Consider the following 17,048-nt stretch of genomic DNA (forward strand, 5'->3'; position numbering starts at 1 on the left):
CCAATATAATCGTACTTGGGCCTAATTAGTATTATGATTCTTCAATCTTTCTCATATGTTTTATTATGATTATAAGTTAATGAGTAATGACTTTGTCTATAATAGGGTACTGGTATTAAAAAATCAAATCAATAATTCAATCAAATGAAACCAAAACCAACACTCTGGAAAGTTAATAGCTCAATTTTAGTCTAAAAATTAAAAATTATTTTTCTTTAATTTATAATTTCAACAATTATAAACTAATATAAACCAACATAAACCAAAACAATAAAAATATTGTACATATTAAAAAAGATAAGATTCACATATACCCTTAATGTTTGAACTCAAAATTATCTATACCCTCATAATATGGAAAGGTGCATATATGCCCCTAACGTTTTTAAATGGACTCATTTAGACTCTCACTCTTAATACGGTTAGGGGCATATATGATCATTTTTCAATGAATATTAATGGCCTAAATGAGCTTATTTAAAAATATTAGGGCATATATGTACATTTTTGAACCATGAAGGCACATATAATCCTGTGAATAAACGTTCGAGCATGTATGACCTTTTTTCCTATTAAAAATGTAATTGTTATTTCTAAAAATAAATTTCAATAATACTACTATTTTTTAAATTTACTCTAAGAAATACCATATTTTAGTATCATTCAATATATAATTATTAATTTTTAACAATTTTGATTTTCATATATTTATTATTAATAGATAATTTGTTTTATATAATTTTAGAATAACATATTATTAAAATTTTATAGCACAAAATTCTATTTAACACACACACACACATATATTTAATTTTTTTATTTATGTAATAATTAAAATATTATTTGAATGATGGTTGAAACTGAGCTAAAAAAAATATTATTAAACCAAATCAAATTTGTTGGTTTGTTATCTAGCTATATAATCTGATTTTTGTTCCAAAATTCTAAAACTAATATAATTTATTTGGACTAACATATTAGTTCTAAATCATTCATATTAAACCATATTAATTCTAAATCAGTCATATTAAACTATATATATACACACTCTTACTCAATATATATGTCAGAGAATTTTATATAAATATATTAATTGAGAATATTGCAGTATATACATATAACAAAAATACGTTTGTGTGTGCCTGCAAAATATTAAAGTAGCGCATGTTGGACGACATTATGATTTTGGCATGAAGTCCATAGTCCAGAGAATGTGGGGAGGTGGGAAAGAACACAAAATTTAAATAAAACAAACGTATCATTATAATATATAGTTTGCTTTTCTTAATTTGGTCCTCATATTATATATGTTAGCTAGTAGAGTTATATTCAATGCAAGGCATGAAATCTCACGTGATTCGCCCATTTTTATGCCCAATGGACCACGCAATTGCCCTATTAAATAACACCTCTGTTTCATAATTGCACAATCTATTGACATGATAATTCTTTATTCAAAAAAAGTTTATGAATATTGAGTATTTTTTTTTGTTTTTTCTTGTTCACTTCTGCAAGTACTATAACATTATCATAATAGATAGGCTTAATGGTTCAAAAAATTTCATCTTTTTACCAATCTAATCAAAAGTTTTAATTTCAACAATGTTATGTTAACAATTAATTATATAGAGGACATATAGTATTATATATAAGAGTTGGTAAATACGTAAGTTATTTTCAAAACCTTGATGTGAATGCCCAACAACAAACACATTATAATAATGTAGCCAATTGTTTCATTCCTCTTATGGATTTATTTTGCAAATAATTGTCTTGATAATGAACCTTATTGGTAAATTAATTAATTGGGATGTACATGTCTTGTTTAATTATTTTTGGGTGGATATGATAAATATAGACATCATCAATGGTTAAAATGGAGAGATATTATTGTCCATGGACCATGGTACAAATTTAGTTGGTTTTTGTAGACTTGCATATATGATATAGTTTACCTACTATTTAACCTAACTTTTGAAAATATTTAGGCGCCAAAGCTGAAATATCCAGTTGTTACCCATAATTCTATTATTATATACTTTGCATTAAAGACAGCTTTTGGACCGTTTCAAGTGTTTTGTCCATAATAGCCTTGTTGGTTGTTAGCCTTCAGAATTTAAGGTTACTGCTAATTAAAGGCTATAAAGGTAACATAGAGTAAAAATGGAAGGGATATGTAGGTGTTATTTCTTCAAAAACAATTCACGGGCTATTCATGTTATCCACTTAATGTTCGTATTCACTATTCAATGAGACAACTTATTAAATTTGGTAATATATTAAGAAAAATAAAATAAATATACTATTTATAAGCTTGGTACGGTTAATGTATTTATTCTGCAAAATAGGCTTAATCACCCAAAAAAAACTCACATTTTAACCCCTTTTCAGTTGCACTCTGACGTTATTATTTTATCAGTTGCACTCTGACGTTATAATTTTATGAGGAAATTACACCATTTACCAAAAAACATAAAAATAATTACAAAAATATATGTTGACTTTTTTCATTTATAAAAATATTAATAATATTTACAAAAGTACAAAAAAATAAAAAATAATATCAAACATACGGTGTATACTGTGGGTATAATATTAGTATACTAATAAACTAACATTATATCAACATTGTACCAAAATTATACCAACATTATACATACTGAGATTTTGTTAATATTAAATAAAAATTTACCAAAATTACATCAAATCGTATACTGAAAATTAAATTAATAATATACCAAAATTATACCATCAGTATACCAAGAGTATACAAATTCTCTAGTTCATTACCAACTATAGTGAAAAATACACATAAAAAAAAATACATGTTATCAACTAGAAAATATGTATAAAAATTTATAATCAATATACCAAAAATATACTGAAATTATACCAATAATAAACCAAATATTATTTTTAAATTATCTGATTTATAGTTTTAATATTCCAAAATTATACCATAATTATACCGACATTATACAAATCGTACTTTTGTAATTAATTTTCATTTTTTGATACTTTTGTAATTAATTTTAAATCAGTCGTATTTTTGTAAATAAAAAAAGTTTACAGGTACTTTTGTAAATATTTTTAAAATTTTAGGTACTTTTGTCATCGTCCCTAATTTTATCATTTGCACCCAAATTCGCATCTTTCGGGTTCAATTCCACCTCAAAATCAAATTGTACCTTTTTCCACTCGAAAAAAATTCATAAAAACCCTTATAAAGTATTTGTTTGAACTTTTTTCCACACAAAGAGTTAAAATTGAATGATTTATTTAATTTTTTTTAAATGGAGAAGAGATTAATTTAGTAGTTGAGGGTGAAATTGAAACTCAAAGGTGCAAATCTGGGTGCAACTGACAAAATTGCAACGTCAGAGTGCAATTGAAAAGGAGTTAGAAGGTGAATTTTTTTTGGTGATTAAGCCTGCAAAATAATATAATTTGTACACTTACAAATTTATAGGGGTAGTTTTTTTTTTTATGTATATTAAAAAAAGTTTATCCTTTAAATTATACCATTATAAAGAAACTGTCCATTTATAGCAGTCAAAATTTATGACAAAAATTATCATTCAAAATTTTATAACCATCTCAAATTTCGTCGTAATTCTTTCACAATTTTATTATACTTACAATTTAAACTAAAAAAAATTCCATTTAACTTGTAAAAAATAAATATGCAATGGCTATAACTTATAAGGTATAAGTAAGAGATAGAGTGGACGATATCTAGTAAGTTATTAATTATTTTCAATTATTTTTTATTTAATCTTTGAAAAATTCCACTTCTTTCTTCTTCTCAAATTATCATTTTTTTTTTAAATTTCGTCTGCTAAATCTAGTCCTTAATCAGAAAGATAACTAAAAGATGAAACAATCCTTAAAAAGAAAATTGACATTAACTATGATATGGTAATTTCAGTGATCACATGTGGCTAAAATTTAAAGCACGTTAATGAATTAATGACAAGGAATACAGTGAACTAAGATAATGTCAATTATTTAAGAATTATGACCAAAAGATATCACAATTCAAGTCTTTTGGTCCTTATATAGTATAGTTGATAATTGCCCCTTAATATATTTTATTTCCTATGTAATCTCACCGTTATCTCTACAAATTATGAGTTGCTTACATTAAATTTGCGTTATTATTCACACTAATTAACTGAAAATGCAAAAACCGTCATTACACAATAAAATGAATTTATTTAAAGCAGTCAACATAAGATTGAGCAGCTCGAGATTAAAGAATAAGCATCTCAGATTCTAACTTTCCTTTTTTTCCTTATAAAAAACTGCTAATATAGATTAAAGTTTTATTTATTTATTAAATTTCATTAAACTGAATCCGAACAGTTATGTCTATTTACGAAAATTAAAAATAAATTACCAAACTATTTTATCAATAAAGTACAGTCTTCAACTAAATTTTTTAATTACCCGCCAGCTGTTTTTAATATCAAAAACTACAATTAGTATAACGTAAAATTAATAACAATGTTCTGAACTAAATAAAAATGGTAATGAGAATTAGAGAATCAGAGGAAGCAAAAATTAGCTTAAAGTTGACAAATTTGTACATATATGCAATGCATGACACTGAACTATTTATTTACAGACAAAAAGACAACAAAAACAAGAGAAATACAAGGAAACAAAATAGAAGTGGACTCATGTCTGTAAACTGTAAGAATAAATAAATAACAAAGCAAAAATCAAAAAGAAAAAGAAAAGAAAATTTAATAAAGATGGGAAAATCAAGAACCGCAAAAATCAAGAGTACGTTACTTTTAAAAAAAGTAAAAGCTTACGAAGAAGAAGAAGAAGAAGGCAGCTGTTAGTTTTTAACGGAGACATTAAAATTTTAGTAATTAATTTAATGGCGGTGGGGCTAATTTGGTGGTGGTGGGTCAATCCAGTTTTGGTTTTTTATATATTTATTTATATTTATGTAAACGAGAATAAAGAAAAAAAAAAGATAAATTCATAATATCCTTTTGTTTTCCCGCTTCTGCTTGAATCTCATCTTCTTCTTCTTCAGAGAGTAACTCACTCTCTCACTCTCTAACTCGTTCTCTAGCTCACTCTATAACTCGTTCTACTCGCACTCAATTTGAAAAACGAGTTAAACTATACATTCAAATAAAGAAAACTCTACGGCTATGTTAATTCTGTGGCTATGATGGGTACGCCGGAGAAGACTCAGATCACCACTCCTCTTTCTAAATTTGAGGTCTTCATTTTAATCTTGAATTGGGATTTGACTCTATATTTTATGAGTGTGTGCATGTGCTTGTTTTGGTTTGGTTTGTTTGTGGCTGTGGGTTTGAGTTGAATTATCTGTTTTTTTTATCGATTAGTAGTGGTTTTTCTTGGTTTTGTCAGCTGGTTATAATGTCTGAATTTTAGTACAGATCTGTAACTAAACTGTAAATTTTTCTATTTGTTTCTGTGTTGAATTATGCAATTGTGGGAGGAATTAAACCTACGAGCGCTTATACCATTTGAGTTATAACTTATTGTTAGACTTCAATTGCTAGAAAATTAAATTAATTGTTCATGTTTGGTATGTTAATTGGTCTGTACAATTATCTTATGATTATTGCTGTTTTAATTTAGATTATATGATTTTTTTTTCTTTGTTAATGAAGCTAATGTACTTTGTGTTATTTGTTTTGATTCAGGATTCCCCTGTCTTCAACTATATCAATAGCCTGTCTCCTATCAGGCCTGTGAAGTCCACACACGTTACTCAAACATTCCAGTCTCTAAGCTTTTCGACTCTTCCGTCCATTTTCACTTCTCCGCACGTTAGCTCGCACAAGGAATCGAGGTTTCTTCGAAGGTAAATTGATTTCATTTCGGCTTTTCTGTTTAATTTAAGCTATTCCAAGAACTTATACTCGTTTAGTTTCAGGCATAACGGCTCAGATCCATCAAAAGCCGAGTTTTCCTCTGAAAACGGGAAGAATTCTGCCACTGAAGAGTGTGAGCCCTTGGATGTAACCCAGCTCCATGATAACTCTTCTGAGCTACATGGAAATTTTGATGCAAGGGTGACCATTGGAGAAGGTTCTGCTGAACCTTCTAATGAACATGCTAAGTTTGCAATTGAGTTGCCAACGAGGCTAAAATATAATTGTGGCAGCCCTGAAAATGACACAATGCCTCATTGTGGTCCTCAGATGGATTGTTTGTCAAAGTTAACAGGCATGTCTATATCACAAAATTGTTCGTCTGAAGCGGAAGCATGTCTGCAGGGGATGTATCGGGCTGAGCAGAAAAAGGAAGTCGCGGAGTGCGACTGGGAAAATATGATAACAGATGCTGCTGACCTGTTAATTTTTAATTCACCAGTTGACACAGAGTCTTTCAACGGGCTATTGCATAAATCGGTGGATCCCCATGCGAATTTTCCTGATGAGGTGCATGATATGCAAATGGATGCTGTTGCTTCCTGTGAACAGCACGAGATGGAACATCCTTCGACTCAACCTGGAGAAACTATTGAGGCAAAGGAAATGAACCAGACATGGGACAATCTTGCTGCAAATAACAATCCAAATGAGGAAGTGGATACCGAGGTTGAAACTTCCATGCAACTTCAGGTAACATTGTGACATTTATACAGCATATTTGGTGATGCTTATGTAATTTCAAAAAATATGTTGTTGCAGAATTTTTACTAGTTCTTTGTACAAAAAATTGTTTGGATGATCTGAGAATATTTTGTTCTTATTGTTTGTAGGTTGTTTCTAATTTGCATCGTGGCATGCGAAGGCGTTGTCTAGATTTTGAGATGGTTGGAGCGCGTAGGAAGAACATAGTTGATGGTTCAACTTCAAGTAATTTCATGGGGAGGCAATCTGAGGAAAACTTTTCCTCTGAAGATAAGCAACTGGTTCCTTTTAAGCCTGACACTGATTCTTCAAGACGTATCTTACCTGGAATAGGATTACACTTAAATGCTTTGGCAATATCCTCCAAGGAAAGCAAAAATGTGAAGCTTGAAAATATGTCTTGTGGTATAAGTTTGGTCAGAACTGTTGCTTTCTTTCATTCCCCGACTAATGACGAAGAACTAAATGAACCATCGACTTTAGCTTCTGAAAGAGACTTGAATCCATGTGAAGATGGTTTGCCGCTTGTGGATGATGTTTATCAGACATCCTCTCGTTTAGTTGCTGAAGAGTTCAATCATAATAGCCCCAAAAAGAAGAGGCATGCTCTTTTAATTTGTTTTTTCTCATATTAACCTTGCATGATATTATACACTTGGGTTATTTTAGTTTGTTCTGAAATTATTGTTTTAAATTGTTTTTCAGGCGGAAAGTAGAAGGAGAAAGTGATGCGTGCAAGCGTTGTAACTGTAAAAAGTCGAAGTGTTTGAAACTGTAAGTTCTTATCTCTTTTAAAGTTTTCCTATCAGGAATTTCAAGTTTTATAACAGGTTTCTAGATGCCAGTGGTTTGACATTTTTTTAAAAGAAAAAAGCACGGCATTGAATCTTTTTTGTGAGGTTCCGTAGTTTGACATTTTCCAACATCAATTTGGACGCTGATCTCCTTTCTGTGTTCTTGATGTTTTCGCAAATGCAATGTTTATATTTCTTAAAGCATTTACCTGGCTGTGTCTATATATTCTTTGTCTGGTGCCATTCGTCGGTTTTACGGATACTCGTAACAGAAAGAAACTGGTTTGCTCCATACGCTGCTTGTATTTATTTCCTGTGCTATCCTTGCAGTTACTGTGAATGTTTTGCTGCTGGCATCTACTGTATAGAACCTTGTTCATGTCAAGATTGCTTCAACAAGCCTATTCATGAAGATACTGTTCTTGCAACTCGCAAACAGATCGAGTCACGAAATCCACTTGCATTTGCTCCAAAAGTGATTAGAAACACTGAACCAGTAGCTGAAATTGGGGTAAGAGTTAAGTCTATTTGCTCTCCCATTTGGTGAGCTATTTCAAACCTCTTATCAACTCGTGTATTTCTCTAAATTAGGATGAATCCACCAAAACACCTGCCTCAGCACGACATAAAAGAGGATGCAACTGCAAGAAATCTAGTTGCCTAAAGAAATACTGTGAATGCTATCAGGTTTTTCTCTTGGCTTGATTTCGTCGATTATTATGCTTTCCATGCTTTATATAGACTAATAAATTATTGTTTTCTTGCGAAGGGCGGTGTTGGATGCTCCATTAATTGTAGGTGTGAAGGGTGCAAGAATGCATTTGGTAGAAAGGATGGTGAGCTCAGTGAAAAAAGTTTTCAATGTTGCTTTATGAGTTGTTGATGCTGTAATTAGTTGCTAATGATGAAATTTCTGGATGTTTTTTGTTTTTGGAATTTTAGGATCTGCTCTAACAGAAACGGAAGCTGAACCAGAAGAAGAAATCGAAGGAGATGAAAACAACGGAATTGACAAGGCTAGACAGAACATTGAAATCGAGAACAACGAAGAACAAAATCCAAATTCTGCTCTTCCCGCCACACCATTACGGCTTTGCAGGTTTTGTTTCTGTGCAATTTGTTTTTGGCATATTAAGTTGAATTTATTTCTTTCAGATCCTTAAATCGTTTTTTACGCATGGCAGACCGCTGCTTCAGCTGCCATTTTCATCCAAAAGCAAACCACCAAGATCTTTTCTTGGTATTGGATCATCATCCTCTTCAGGATTGTACACCGGCCAAATGTATAGTAAACCAAATATTCTGAGACCTCAACAGAAGAACCAATTGGAAACCGTTCCAGACGACGAGCTACCAGAGATCCTGAGAGGCAATTACACTCCAACAACTGGCATCAAGACTTCTCCGAACAGCAAGAGAGTCTCTCCTCCCCAGAGTACTTTAGGATCATCGCCCGGTCTGAGGAGTGGCCGGAAGTTGATATTACAATCCATACCTTCATTTCCTTCTCTCACTCCCCAGCATTAAATTGCAATCTTAAGAGATTAGATGAAATTCTTTCAAATCTTTTGTTGTTTTTTGAGATGTAGTCCGAGTGTAGTTTTAGTTCTTGCCTGTATAATAATTTGCTGTTATAATGTTCAAGTACTTTACTTTAAGTCAATGTATAATATTGTAATTTTGTTTTTCTAATCTTTTCGTTCAAAGATTCCGGATTCTATATTTATAACCTATTTTTATAAAAAAAATAAAAGCGAGTTTCGGAATCTGCATTAATAATTTTCAGCTGAAAATGTAATATAAATGCTGAAGTAAAACAGCTTATTGTGCTAAATCAGGCTAGTTTTTTTAGTTCTCTCTTAAGCTGAAAAAAACAAAACAGAAATATTCTTTAAGTACTACAAGGTCAGCAACATTTCAAAGATACTAACTATCAAATAAGCTTCAATTTTCATGCGTTGAAGGTCTTGCACAGCCGCAGAAACAACCTTTTTTCCGCCGTCGGGTACTTTTTCGGCTACCGCTGTAAATAAAGTCCCTCAAGATGATGCCTGCAAGCTTGCGTTTGCTTTTGTTATTCTTTTCATCCTCCATTTTTAGCAGCATGTATTGGATGCTTTGTAACTCGAACTGGAACCGACCAATTTTTTCCGATCCTTTCCGTGCTTGTTCCGTTAGTCTTTTTCTAGCGTCTCCGGTCTCCTCCGATGTGTATCCGTCTACAGATGAGGGACTCTCTTCCATATCTTTTGTTAACTGATCATTAGCTTCAACCAGCTGCACAACAGCCTCCTCAACTACTTGTAACTGTCGTTTCAATCTTTCAAATTCAAGGTTTTTGCTAGCCTTCTTGCTCCTCTTCGTTGTTTCCATTTTCGTTTTCAAATTTGCCACGGTTGTTTGAAGCGACGCTAATTTCTGAGCATCAGAAGCAAGCCTCTCCAAGGTCTTGATTTGGCTCCCATCTCGATTAGCCTGTTTCTTGAAGCTTCTAGATACCTCCAGCTTGTCAATTTCCACTTCCCTCTCCACCTGTAACTCTAAAGACGGATTCCGACTCCTGTGTTTGGTACCTTTGAATCGCCGACCAGCATCAACATTCTTTAACTGTGCATCTTCCCGCTTATGTGCATCACTAGACGCTGGAACAAGACTAAGGTCTCGTTCAGCAGATTCCCACATCTCAAGCATCTGATTATTATCAGCATCGGCATTCTCTCGCTTGCTTCTTCCATATAAAGAAATATCTGAAACCTGATCAAGCGGAATATCTTTCATCGAGATGCCATTCTTCACATCAGAAATTTTGGTTTTACTCGTAAATGACTTAGGATTATCAGCTGGCTCATTCTCAATGTCTTCCGCTTCCTTTCGGAAGCTCTCTCTTTTTGATCGGCATCTCAATGATGAATCTAGCCTGACATTTACATTTAGTCGTTTCTGTGTCACCAGCTTATCCATTTCAGTTACCACAGTCTTCTCAATTGCTTTAACTCTATTTTGTATCACGAGCAAATCAGAAACTCCATCTGGTATTGTTTCATTGTGCATCAGTTCTTGATTGCTCCTTTCCTGTGGCTCAATGAGCATTTCTGCACCCTGACGATGGAAGAAGATTTAATGCATTAATATGCTGACATATAGGTAAAGTGCACTTAAACGGAACAAGACCCGAAGAAAACTCAAAAAGAACTCGGACATAACATGCAAGAACAAGAACTCGCGCTATGGCCATAGAGAATGACTTTATTTAGCTTATGGAATTGCTTCAAATTCAAAAATTATACGGAAAAGGAAAGAACTTACAATCAGTTCTTGATTTCCAGCCACAACAGATGGCGTGTGAAGAAGCGCATTGCATTCAAGAGATTCTACGTTGTCTCTTAGAGAAGCTATGACGGGAGCATATGCAGACAACTGAGCCTTCAGCTGTCCCATCTCAGTTTCAAGGAATCCAAATCTTTCTTTCATGAACTCAATTGTGCTATCTTTGGTGGCATTTTCATCTTCAAGACTCTCACAAACTGCAGTCAGCTCATGAACTTTATTTTCAAGCAAGACCTCACGTACGGAAGATATCTGAAGATCGAAATAGAACGACGAAGCCTCAGCCTCCCAAAGTTGAAACTCGTTACTTCTCTCCTGCAACTCCAAATTCAAGTTCTCCTCTCTAGCCCTTCGTTCTTCAACTTCCTTGCATAACATATCCACTTCTAACTCCAGATTTTCATTTGCTTCTTTAAGAAATTCGATTTCTATTTTCTGACTTTTGTTGTCTTTAGACAGTTCAACTATCCGCTTTGCAATACTCTCTCTAGCTATTCTTGATTCTTTACATTCCTTCTTCAGCACCTCAATAATATTGCATAACTCAGCATTGGTGTTGTGTGTAACCTTAAGCTTATGTTCCACTTCCAAAAACTCAGCAGCTCTCTCTCTGAGAAAATCCTGCCCAATTAAAATTTGATAATTTAATTGATCAGTTATGTCTTTGTCTTCTTGCAGCTCCTGGTGCAATTTCTTAATTGTTTCAGTTACATGTAAACTCTCTGTTTCTTTGGCCTCAAGCTTCTGCTCCAACAGCTTAACCTTCTTCTCGAGGTCATTGTTAGTCACACAGAGACAACTGAGATCTTCGGAAAGGGTATGGAGTTCCTCAACTTTCTGACTCCCAAAGCTTTTGAAAACCGCTGCTAGATTGCCGAGAGAAAGTGCTTCCTCGAGAATGTCACTGTTTTCTGCGTCAAGTATAAATATTTCCCGTCTTAGATCAGAAAATTTATTGAGCAAAGATCTGTTTTCTTCAAGCGCCTTAATGTTCTGTTCTTCCAATGCCATGCACGAACCCTGCAAATTCGCAAGATTCGCATGCTGAGCATTAAATTCCGCCTTTAGAACTTCCTCGTGCTGCTCTCTCATATTTAGTTCCAACCTCAATTGCCTGTTCATCTCGACAAGCTCATGCTGTCCCTTATCCAGCAAGGTACACTTCTTTGTCACTATCTCAAACTCCCTATCAAGAACTTTTTTCTCAGACTCGAGTAGGGCGCCATCTGATCTTAGTTCCCCAAGTAGAGTAAGGAGCACTGAGTTCTCAACAACCAATTGCTGCTTCTCCTCTTCACTTTTTAGGAGTGAGCCTTTTAGGTCCTCAATGTCGCCGAGAATATGTAGTAGAGGAATTTGCCCCTCTTCAGTCCCGTCTTCTTGCTCATTATCCAAATCAAATTGAACTGCCTTGAACACTTGATGAACTCCCATTCTCAGCTTTTCAACTTCATCCAACAAGAATTCCACCTCCACCTGCTGCTCAAGATTCTCAGTTTCCAACTCCGATATCAGTTTATTTGACAATTTGGATGCCTCGACGTGTTTCTTGCATTCAATTAACAAAGATAAGTTCTTCTCCTCCAAATCTTGTATAAACTTTTGCAAGATGAAAATCTCAACCTGAGCATTTGCAGCCTTATCTAGTTCTTCTTCAAATTCTTTCTTACTCAACTTGCTTTCTTCCTTCAGCAGAACGACCTGGTTTTCCAGACCCGCCAATCGGGACTCACTGGACTGTATATAATATACACGCTCTTGTTTCTCCAAGCCAAGGTAACTCTGTAATTCTTTTACTACGGACAGTGTCGATTCTTTCTCATTCTCTAGATCAGAATATTTTTCTTCTAATTTTGTAAACCTTCTTTCTAGGTTTCCCAGTCTCTGTTCAACATTTTCTAGCTGAATCACTAGAGTGGATCTTTCATTTTGAAGATTGCACTTATCATTTTTCAGCATCTGGCACAATTCTTCCAAGCCTTTGGATTTTTCCCTCAGACCTTCGAGTTCAACATTTGCGCGCGAGAGTGAACTTTCCAGCAAACCGTCTTTCTCCAAAAGCTTTTGCATATTCTCAGCCATTATTTGTAACTGAGAAAGCAGGATGGATTTTTCCTCAACAAGACCGGATTTTTCGCCCTGAAGAAACTGGCACGACTCCTTCAACTCTTTGACCGTCTCTATGGATCCTTCCAATTTGCTACGCAATTCCGACAGAGATCTCTCCAAAGCTAAGTTCTTATCCAGAAGCTCATTTACATCCCTTAGCTTCTCAAACAGATGTTCCTTTTCATCTCTTTCTTTTTGGCAGACTCCTTTTAACTTCGAGTTCTCCTCTTGCAAGCTCCTGATTGATGAACTAAGGCATTTGGGATCAAGACCAGCTGCGCCCGCTTGTTCTATCAAAGCCTGGTAGATCCCGTTCAAGCCCTCGAGCTCCTCCTTCAAATGGTTTATCTCTTCCTGCAGGGAATTACTTTGAGCCAGTTGCAGGGCTAGGTCCTCTTCGAGTTTATCTTTCATTTCCTTTAAGCTACGAATTTCATCTCGCAGATTATTTATTGAAATGCCGGAAGAGCAGTTCAATTCATTGAGGCTCGAGTTTTCCTCCTTGACCTGCTGGAGGTCTCTCTGCAGGTCATTGTTGCATATCTCCAAATCATTCAACATTTCGAGCCTCTTCTGAAGCTCTAGCGCCAAATCTCTTTGCTGTTCTTGAGATTGAGAGTGCAACTGCTGCAAAGTTTTCAAAGCAGCTTCAACTTGAAGAAACCGTGACTGCTCATATTGCAGTGAACTCTCAAGTTTCCCCAGTTCGTTTTCCTTCTCCGACAGTTGTTGATCTTTTGTGGCTATCTTCTGTACCAGATTGTCTGCCTCCAACTGAAGAGATTGATTTGAGCTTTCTAGCAAAATATACTGTTCTTCTACACTCTTACATTTTGCAGCCCCGGTTGATAGTTCACTGTTGAGTCTTTCCACATCTTCTCTGGCACGAGAAATTTCACTCTCCATTTTAGCTATTCTCTCCAAACACTGCTCATACTGAAGTTCCACAGCTTCTTTCTCTTCATTCAATCTAGCAAGAGCTTGCTTCAAATCTTTAACTTCAATTTCTGCATTTTCAATTTGCTCATTAAGCATTCTAGAATTTGCCTCTGCAACAGAGATTTTCGCTTCCAGAATTGATATCATCTTCAGACATTGATTGTACTGAAGAAGATGAGTTTCCTTTAGAGTCTCCAGGGCGTCTCGTTCTTGCTTGAGATTTTGAGCTTCTATTTCTGCTCGAATGGCTCTCTCATTAAGGCCCTTTGCATCTTCTTGCGTTTGAGAAAGCATACTCTCCATACAAGATATTCTTTCCAAGCATTTATTATACTGAAGAAGACCAACGTCTCGCTCGGCTTCTAACTTAACAAGAGTCTCCTTCAGGATTTTAACCTCAATTTCAGCTCTGCTTGCTCGTTCGTCAAGCCCCTCAGCTTCGTTAAGTTCTCTCTCCAAGCTTGATAACTTCTCCAAGGTCTGCTGGTATTGAAGACGAAAAGCTTCCTTTTCAGCTTCAATTTCCTCAAGAGAATTCTTCAAATTTTGAACTTCAGCTTCGGCTTTCTTTTCAGATTCGCCCTCCGCAATTTCATGAACGTTTGAAGAGTTCTTCATATTGGCTTCAGAACCTTTAAAACCTCCTTTTCCTGATCCAAACATCTCATTGAGCTGTTTTAAACCACTTCTGCTTATTCCAGAGTCTGGTGTATCCTTATGAGGATCATCTGCATCGAGAAATGCATGAATAGGATGTGCCATTACTGGTGTACGAGGCTCACCCTCGGAACCTGAAGGTGTATCATCAGCCAGCACAAAAGGTACTTGGTTGGGAAATACTTCTGCCATGGTTCGATGGGCTTGGCGAAGCTCACCAGTTGCATGATCATACCTCTCTGCCAACGCACGGTAAGCTCGGTAGAACTCCTCAACTAATTTCATCAGCTCTGGCCTCTTTTTATAGTACATTTCTGCCCTCCTTGCAAATGAATCTGCATCTTCTTCAATGAGCTTGATCATCGCTTTAACTTTAGCATCCATATCTGTTTAAACAAATTTATCTTAATTTAGAAAAAAAAATCAAATATTTTTAAAATACAGATATATGCAAACATATCAGTTGATTGATTCCATAAAGAATCTAGTGAACTGGAACTGATTCTTATAGCATTACTAATTTTCAGAAGATAGAAATAGTTTATGAAATAAGGTTCCAATTAATAGAAAGATATTCATATCAGATTGATAATTAAACATACAAGTTCATTAAAGAGAAAAACTATGGCATTAAACAAATAATTGTCAAGAAAAGAACAGACCTGTAAGATTTTCCTGAAGCCACTTTGAATTCTTTGGACTGTTATGGCTGTCCCACCACCAAGAATACAATCGCCTCGATTCAGAATGCGATAAAGTCGCCATGATACCGGCCACCAGCAAAGCAACTGATATAGACTTTGCAAAAGTCCGGTCCTGGATCCAGGCCAGACTAATGGTTTATCTTTTCCTAACCACCTAATTATTAAATCTAAAGGAGACTGACAGATCTCTGGTTCACTTCTTGAACCTGCACATACCAAGATCATCAAAAACTCAACATTATGTTAAATTTGAATATTGTTTTTCAAAAATACAGAATCTTAGTATGCAAATTTACCCGCTCAATTGTACCAATGTCCACTCTATCTCCAGATAATCGAAATCCTAATCAAACAATGACGAAATTCAGATCTTCAAACCTGTAAATTCAAGAAGTCATAAGTCAAAACATAACCAAATGTTGAAGAACTAGAAAAACAGACCAAACACAGAGAACTCAAAACAAAAACCAGTGATGTGCAGCACTAAAACTCATTGACCACAGTAATCCAGTGTATGTCATTATGCAAATTATCAAAAAAAAAATTTAAAAAAAAAGAACATAACATTTAACACATAAACCTAATGATTAACCAAAAAAAACTAATCAAACCAAATCTAAAATCAAAACCAGTGCAGAACACAAGTTGATCATACAACAACTGCAGTACAGAAATATGATTATACGATGATAGAACTTTGATCTGAAAACAAAAACAACAAAATTACAAAAAGAGAAAAAAAAGCTTAAATCTTTATCAAAATGGGTACCACAAAAACTAAAAAAGGAGTCTACTTTATGATCATTATGGATCAAAAACCTACCAAAATATTGGAACCCAGAAATGGTCAGCAGCTGAAATGCTAATTTCCCAGCTGCAACATTAGTTTCCCTCACCCCATTTTCTCTCTCTAAAACACTCTCAAAGGTAAAGACTCCAACTTTTTCTTTGTATGATTATAAACCATTTGCATTATAGGAATTTGGTAAAGAGTTTGTAATGACTGTAATAAAAAGAACAAAAGCTGACAAAGAGACAGAGAATGAGTACAGTAACACTGTAACAGCAAAGATTAAAGTAAGATTCTAAAAAATGAGGGTTTATAATATAATAAACGTACAAATTTGGTCTAATGGTCTAACAGTTTCCGTCTAAAAACGCGGATTCAAATTTCGGCTATGCCCTTCAATAAATAGAGTGGTAAGACTGAACTGTTGGCCGTTATAATCCGAAATCGCTTGTCCATATCTCGAGATCTGACAGTGATCTTAAACTCCGACTCAGGGTGGTATTATAGTATATGTATTTGTAATTTTTAAAGTGTATTTGGAATTAGTTAGGAGAATGAACTTGGATTAGTGTCAATGTTAATTATTGTTATGATTTGATTAATGTTGGAGATACTGATAAACGGTCACATTCTTCAGAATTGTTTTTTATTTTTTCGGTATTTATTGTCGTTGCCTTTTATGAGGCATGAGATGAGGACCAATGAATGTGTTAAGTCAAACAAAATGACTAATCTGCCATTGCTTAAGATCTCAAAAATGTTCTTTCTTGGGTTCTCAAATCTGACTTTTTACTATCTTTTCTCCATTATTGAAATTAAACTTAACTTAATCTTTGCTAAATTACAAAACAAATAATAATGGAATAGAAGTCTTTATGTTTAGGTGGTTCGTGGTGATACTTTTCTTTTTCAATTGTATACTTAGTGTTTGTTTTCAATTTTTCTTTGTCATTTTCCATCATTAAACTTTTAATTTTAATTAAAATTCCGCATAATTCTAAATAAATTCGATTTAAACTCATATAAATTTAATTTTTAAATCAAACTTAAATTTATGTATGATAAAAATCAAATTCTATTTAAATCTGTATACACCATG

General features: G+C 34.1%; 2 protein-coding genes across 2 annotated transcripts; one reads left to right on the forward strand and one right to left on the reverse strand.

The window, feature by feature from the left end:
• The first annotated feature begins 4,985 nt into the window (after positions 1–4,985).
• Positions 4,986–9,115, forward strand: LOC126669226 (protein tesmin/TSO1-like CXC 2). The gene is made up of 10 exons (XM_050362639.2): positions 4,986–5,242; positions 5,694–5,854; positions 5,927–6,617; positions 6,758–7,230; positions 7,335–7,403; positions 7,754–7,934; positions 8,015–8,110; positions 8,193–8,259; positions 8,366–8,522; positions 8,608–9,115. The coding sequence occupies exons 1-10, from the start codon at positions 5,189–5,191 to the stop codon at positions 8,948–8,950; spliced, it is 2,292 nt and encodes a 763-aa protein (XP_050218596.1). The 5' UTR covers positions 4,986–5,188; the 3' UTR covers positions 8,951–9,115.
• A 66-nt stretch (positions 9,116–9,181) lies between these two features.
• On the reverse strand, positions 9,182–16,247 carry LOC126669225 (protein NETWORKED 1A-like). Its single transcript, XM_050362638.2, has 5 exons — positions 15,983–16,247; positions 15,456–15,537; positions 15,118–15,365; positions 10,730–14,841; positions 9,182–10,522 (listed from the first exon to the last, which is right to left on the reverse strand). The coding sequence occupies exons 3-5, from the start codon at positions 15,218–15,220 to the stop codon at positions 9,368–9,370; spliced, it is 5,370 nt and encodes a 1,789-aa protein (XP_050218595.1). The 5' UTR covers positions 15,221–15,365; positions 15,456–15,537; positions 15,983–16,247; the 3' UTR covers positions 9,182–9,367.
• Positions 16,248–17,048: the final 801 nt, after the last annotated feature.

Source organism: Mercurialis annua, linkage group LG2 (genome assembly GCF_937616625.2).
Source record: "Mercurialis annua linkage group LG2, ddMerAnnu1.2, whole genome shotgun sequence".
In the NCBI taxonomy this organism is placed as follows: domain Eukaryota; kingdom Viridiplantae; phylum Streptophyta; class Magnoliopsida; order Malpighiales; family Euphorbiaceae; genus Mercurialis; species Mercurialis annua.

Excerpts from the sequence above, each read along its gene's own strand:
- LOC126669225 (XM_050362638.2), bottom strand. The coding sequence starts at position 15,220 with ATGGCGACTTTATCGCATTCTGAATCGAGGCGATTGTATTCTTGGTGG. Across the intron at positions 14,842-15,117 it reads GCTTCAGGAAAATCTTACAG|ATATGGATGCTAAAGTTAAA; the intron begins GTCTGTTCTTTT and ends TTGTTTAAACAG. Across the intron at positions 10,523-10,729 it reads CTGGAAATCAAGAACTGATT|GGTGCAGAAATGCTCATTGA; the intron begins GTAAGTTCTTTC and ends TTCCATCGTCAG.
- LOC126669226 (XM_050362639.2), top strand. The coding sequence starts at position 5,189 with ATGATGGGTACGCCGGAGAAGACTCAGATCACCACTCCTCTTTCTAAA. Across the intron at positions 7,935-8,014 it reads AACCAGTAGCTGAAATTGGG|GATGAATCCACCAAAACACC; the intron begins GTAAGAGTTAAG and ends TCTCTAAATTAG. Across the intron at positions 8,111-8,192 it reads AATACTGTGAATGCTATCAG|GGCGGTGTTGGATGCTCCAT; the intron begins GTTTTTCTCTTG and ends TTTCTTGCGAAG.